The 6647-nt window shown below is 38.9% G+C and overlaps 1 protein-coding gene across 1 annotated transcript; it reads left to right on the top strand.

Moving 5' to 3' along the window:
- Positions 1-5260: 5260 nt before the first annotated feature.
- Positions 5261-6320, top strand: LOC111642647. The gene has a single exon (XM_023389015.1). The coding sequence runs from the start codon at positions 5288-5290 to the stop codon at positions 6281-6283; it is 996 nt and encodes a 331-aa protein (XP_023244783.1). The 5' UTR covers positions 5261-5287; the 3' UTR covers positions 6284-6320.
- Positions 6321-6647: the final 327 nt, after the last annotated feature.

Genomic DNA, 6647 nt, shown 5'->3' with positions numbered 1-6647 from the left:
CAGTTAGCTGGTTGCTGAGTCATTCATGACCTCAGCCTGGAGTCAACCGATTGATGCAGACTGTGCAGACATGTCCCTGCTTGACAGTTTTGTCATGTCAGACAAGATGTGCTCTTCTTGACTGCATTGTGAAGCTTTAGCTTCTAAAAAACCTGGTGTGATGGTTTATGGGAATCTTTCATGTGATGGTATCCTTTTGTTGGCCCCATGGTGGATGGGGTCACTAGGAGCTGAATAATTATTTATAAATATGGACTCCAAAAATACAAAATGTCTGCATACAGAGCAATCACCTACAAACAACAACATTTCTAATCAGACAGCCTACCTGATAGTACATGCTACTGGAGATAAACCACTGTCCAAAGGCTTTCCTTTTCTGATTAAAAGCTATTTGAATTAACTAGTAGGAATATGAAAAAAAAATACAGAAATTGAGGTCGGGACTTGCTTATAGAAACAGCTTTACCTCAACAATCAGCAAAGCTTTTGGCAATGGAGAGCCATGGAGATATGGGAATTTTGGTCACACCACATGAAAGTTTAAACTCATCACATGGTGTGATATCTGAGACAGATCTGATGTCAGAAGATGAATCAGGTATTCAGATTGCCTTTCAGATTAAGGCGTCACTGCTCTCTGATGCATCTCCATTTGTCAAGATGGCAAGTTGATACCAACCAAACATCTAATTCTCACATTTGACAAGCTGACATTGCCATCTGTTATCATAGCAAGATATCTGTGCTGTTCAGCTGTACATTACAAATCTGCTGCACTGCTTTGAATGCAAACGGTTTGTACATTCACAAGCATCCTGCCGAGGGATAAGTGTATGCACACAGTATGGAATTGAAAGTCACCAGAGTACTGAGTGTACCAATACTCTATGCTGTGTGAATTGCAAAGATGTCCATCCTACCTACTCCAGGAAATGCCCTGTATGGGAGAGAGAGAAACAAATCCAATGCATAAAAACAGTTAACAACTTATCTTACCCAGAGGCTTAGCGCATGGTCACTTCAAGTGCACCATTGAAACAAAAGACATTTGCAGCTGTTTTGAAATGCACAAAGATATGTGGAGTTCAAACAGATATTTGTTTCTCGAAAGGAATTTCTCACTTGCCATGCTAAATGTTTGCTAACTCAATCTAAAGAAACAAATGCAAAGGAGAGAATCAAGACAAAAACACCCCTATCTAAAGCAGGGGTAGTAACCATAAATATGGGTTCAACGAAAGCAAAGAAGAACCTGCTCAACAAACAAATATTAAAATCAGTCCTCTCTATATCTAAAAAAATCAGAAACTCAGTCTATGAGTGAGTTCTCAGACGTCTCTGATGAAGAGAATAATATGGAAAACCCCCTGTGAAATTAAAGAGGGATACCCTTGCAAAAAATGCCGCCTCAAACACATAATGGATTACAAAATAATCTAATGGAACTGTCGTGGTTTCTGCAACAACTTCTCTGACATTAAACACTTGACATCATCTATCTCATCTTTCTGCGTGGCACTCCAGAAAACACTTCTAAAACCTGGAGAAAGAATTTTTTAAAAGGATTCAATCTTTACCATAAGGATAATGATAGCTACAACAGCGCCAGTGCAGGTGTGGCTATACTGGTTTCAAATTGCATCCCATCCATATTGGTACAAATAACCACTAATTTGCAAGCTGTGACAGTCAGAATTTCTATTGGAGTAACTGTCACAGTTTGTTCTATATACTTGCAACCAGATGTCAGAGTCAATGAAGATGAATAGGATGCATTAGTTGAACAGCTGCCATTTCCATTCCTTTTACTTTGCGATTTCAATTGCCATAATCCAATGTGGGACAGTCACGATATCAACTGTCGAGGCAGAGCCATCGAAAGATTCATAGGAAATTGTCAAATTTATTTTATTTAATACTGGAGGAGTGACATACTTCCATGCCCCAACAAGAACATTCACTGCCATTGATTTATCACTAGCAAGTCCAAACCTGTTTTTAGCATTTACATGGGAGGTTGGATCTAATCCACTTTCCAGTGACCACTTCCCAATATTTTTAAAATATTGAGGCAGAGTAAGCTTTGAAACAGCTTGTCCAACACGCTGGAAATTTGAAACAGCAGATTGGCTTGCATTCTCCTCTATGGCTAACATCATTGTGATTTCGGTCAATACTGCTGATATCAATGATGCAGTTGAAGTTGTCACTTCCAGTAATATTCAGGCAGCTGAAAAAACAATGGGGAAAACATCAGCCAGATATCCAAAGCATTCGAAACCATGGTGGAATCAGAATTGCGAGGCAGCATTTAAAAAACAAAAGAAAGCATGGGGGATTTTCAGATTTCCCACTGCTAGTAATTTTATTGCTTTTCAAAAAGCAAAGACAAATGCCAGGAAAATAAGGAGGCAAAGCTATAGGGATTCTTGGATTAAGTATGTTTCTAGCATAACCTCTTTCAGACTGACTGCTAGGAGAGATGGGCCTCACTTGGAGGTATAGCCCATGAAAAAAAATGGAAAGAAGGAGAAAAGTTGGCGAAGTAATTAGGGCGAAGGCGAAATACAGGTAGATAGGAAAGGTAAGAGGGAACCAGCGCCCCCATGGAGCCTATGAGCATCTGCATTGCATTTATTTTAAATTCAAACCAGCATTTATACAAAATTTTTACAGAAGTTTACATGGCAGATGTTTTGCAAATAGCCAAAATCGATATGAATATTTTGACAATTAAAAGTACAAAAGAATAATATATTGTGCGGAAATAATAAGGAATTCACAATTGTGTACATTGTTTACAAAATAAAAAGTTTTCTCGACATTTCAAAAATGTAACCGGTTACTTTGCATTGCTATTTACAACTGATTATTTTTGGACAAATTTATATAATTATGTTTTACTGATAATGAATATTGGCATTAGATTACAAAATAAAATTTTTATATTATCAAGAGGTAGCAGTGTGTGAACTATGACCACCATGCCAATTTGTCCCGGCAATAGAAATGTTAATGCAATGCTGCTTATATGAAGCTTATAATGGAACAAAAAAAAATTTATTTTGATTAACAAAACTATTTATAGTATATTACAGTATATTTGACTTTCCGACATTAATAAATTAAATATGATGCTAATCTAAGATTTTTATATCTTGTAAGAATTTCTTCAATGCATTATGTATCTTCTTGTTCTCTGTGAAGATCAAGGCCAAAGTTCATTTTCTTCATTTTCAAAATTCATTTTCGAGGCCAAAGTTCATTTTCTGCAATAAGTTCCTTTCGCTGTCTTCTGTAGTTAGGACAGAAGAATATAATGTGTTCTGGGTCCTCTGTAGCATTTTGAGAGCAAGGGCAAAGCCCATTTGGTTTTATTTATGAATCTATGAAGGTAACTACGAAAATTACCGTGACCCGTATACAGTTGGGTCATATTGAACCTCATGTAACTACCTCGTAGTCTTGCCCCTGCCCCGCCAAATGGCATTACAGGGAGAAAGGGACGATAACTTAATCATCGGTTGGTCCGTAGCCCAGAAGTCACCAGGCGCCGTGACAAGAAAGCCGGCTCGGGGATATAGCTCGGGCTCTGGTTCGAGTCTAGGCAGTCCAAAGAGTGCCGACCTTCATCATTTTCATTGCTTTCCTCGCTTTCCTCGTCTTCATTGCTTCCCAGGTCCGGCTTCAAACAGACATGCAAGGTGTACAGTATGTCTGTACAGGAGAGTGCTCACAAATGTGCGAAGCACAAACGAACGGGCGATGGGGGCTTCTCACTAAGGAGGGTCCCTATTGATCCATTAGATCAGTAACAATAACCATCAATTCCTTTAGTCTCTTTTTGTTCCCTTCACTAGCTGCAAGCGTTCGAAGCACTTGTTCAGGGGGCTTATTCCAATTAACTTGGTCAGCCCAGCAATCTCTCGCTTGGGGAATAGTGCTGTAGGTCCGGATAAAATCCACTACAGAATGATTAAAAATCTGTCAAACAATTCCCTTTATAATCTGCTTTGTCTGTTTAACAGAATATGGACAGAACATACTTTTCCTTACTCTTGGAGGCTATCTATCATTATTCCCATTCCTAAGCCTGGTAAAGACCACAAGAATCCCTCAAATTACAGACCAATCTCTCTGACAAGTTGCCTGTGTAAACTCTTTGAGAGGATGGTAAACAGACGTTTGATGTATCTCTTAGAGAAAAATGAATACTTTTCACCACATCAGAGTGGTTTTCGTAGGAACAGAAGTACCACTGATAACTTGGTAAACCTTGAAACATGTATACGCGAAGCGTTTGTTAGACGACAGCACTTAGTGTCTGTGTTTTTTGATATAGAGAAGGCCTATGATCGCTGTTGGCGATATGGGATACTCTGTGATCTGGACCATTTCGGATTGTGGGGTAATTTGCCAATTTTTATAAAAAACTTCTTAGAGAATCGAAGATTCCAAGTCAGGATGGGCAACACTTTATCCAGGCCTTTCACGCAACAAGTAGGTGTTCCTCAAGGCTCTATTTTGAGTGTGACTCTGTTCCTAATTAAAATTAATAGCATAGCTAACTGTCTTCCCCCTAGTGTGAAACACTCTTTGTATGTAGATGACTTTCAGATCTCCTGCCAGTCTAGCAACATGAGTTTTTTCGAGAGACAACTACAAACCTCCCTAAATCGCATAGACCATTGGTCCAAGACTAATGGTTTTAGTTTTAACGTGGAGAAGACCTCGTGCATCCACTTTTGTCGAAGGCGTGGTTTGCATTTGGATCCGGAAATTTACCTAAATGGGGATAAAATCCCAATGGTGAATGAGACTAAGTTTTTGGGTGTTTCTTTTGACCAAAAACTGACATTTTTGCCACACTTGCGCAATTTGAAGAGTAGATGTTTAAAATCTCTGAACCTTTTAAAGGTACTTTGCTGCTCATCCTGGGGAGCAGACAAAGTTTAATGCTCAGGATTTATAGGGCTCTTGTCCGCTCTAAGTTGGACTAAGGTTGCATTGTTTATGGCTCTGCGCGAGAATCTACTCTTCGGATGCTGGATCCAATCCACCATCAAGCTTTGCGTTTGTGCACCGGTGCATTTCGAACTTCCCCTGTTCAAAGTTTGTATGTGGATGCTTATGAGCCTTCACTATTTCTCAGAAGAGAACAGTTGTCTCTTTTTTATTACATTAAAAAAAATCTCTGAAAAAACTTACAGCTGATTGTCCAGATACTCAGCTGAAAAGGCTGTTTGAAGCTCGCCGAAGTTGTGTCCCTACATTCAACATAAGAATGGAGAATGTAAGCAGCACGATTGACCTAGACACAAGCAACATCTCACAGGTTGAGGTTAATAGTATACCACCTTGGTCAACGTCACCGATCGATGTTGACTTAAGCTTAAAGCAGTTCCCTAAAGAAACCACGCCAGACTACGTTTATAGACAGCTCTTCGCAGAAATTCAGGATCGTAACAGGAATTTAATTCCTATATACACCGATGGATCTAAATCGGATAACTATGTTGGTTTAGCCTTTGTTTGCCAGGATGAAATTGTGGCAGAACAAATAGCAGCGAATTCTTCCATCTTTTCTGCGGAGTTGCAGGCTATTTATTTAGCTTTAAAGTATATAAATCGGAAAGGTCATAGTTGCTGCGTGATTTACACTGACTCAGTTAGTGCACTTCAGGCTTTGATCTCGTATGAACGTAGTTCTCACTCCATAGTTATTAAAATTCGAAAACTAATTTGTCATCTCACTACGAGAAATTTTTTTGTGAAGTTCTGTTGGGTCCCAGGCCACGTGGGTATAAGAGGTAATGAAGAAGCTGATACAGCTGCTAAGTCAGCAAGTCCTTCACAGCATACAATGCGTATTGAAGGAGGTGATTTGAAGCTAGTCGTTAAAAAACGACTAGCAGAGAGATGGCAAAACGTGTGGAATGCACAAATCCACAATAAACTTCACGAGATCAAACCTTTGGTAGAAAATTGGACACATAATAGGCAATATGATAGGAGATCTGAGGTTATCCTTACTCGTTTGAGAATTGGACACACTCGACTGACTCATCAATACCTTTTGAAGGGAGATGACGAACCAGTATGTCAGCACTGCAACTGTGCTGTAAGTGTTAAACACATATTTTGCAACTGTGTTGCTTTTGATCAGAGTCGTAGACAGCATTTCGGAAATGCAAGCCTTAGAGACATTTTGGGCCAGAGGCTAAACCTGGATAATATACTGGACTTTCTGAAAGTCATTAATATGTATAGAGAAATATGATGATTTATTTATTATATAGTTTTATTTACTTCATGGTGCATATTTAAATTAATGTATATATTTTTTGTTGTTGTTTATTTATTTATTTATTATATTTTAGATTTTATATATATACTACCATTGGCTTTTTAATGGTTAAACTGTTCTGTATATATGTGTTTTCCTATTTATTTTATACACTCAATGATACCTTGTGTTGTGGCGCAGTATAGCCTGCATGGCTTTTGTGCCAATAAAAATCAACTAACCAACTAACCAACCCTAGGTGGAAGTCCTCTGTGAGAGGACAGTCAAGCACATAGTGTCTCGCATCACCGCGACGACACCCACAGGGGCAGCTACCATCTCCTTGTTCAAACTTGGA

This window comes from Centruroides sculpturatus, unplaced genomic scaffold, assembly GCF_000671375.1.
Source record: "Centruroides sculpturatus isolate CEXI.00-Female unplaced genomic scaffold, Cexi_2.0 scaffold771, whole genome shotgun sequence".
NCBI lineage: Eukaryota > Metazoa > Arthropoda > Arachnida > Scorpiones > Buthidae > Centruroides > Centruroides sculpturatus.
This window is presented reverse-complemented; position numbering and strand designations above follow the sequence as displayed.

What these genes read in the sequence shown, in the direction of transcription:
- LOC111642647 (XM_023389015.1), top strand. Translation starts at nt 5,288, where the DNA reads ATGGAGAATGTAAGCAGCACGATTGACCTAGACACAAGCAACATCTCA.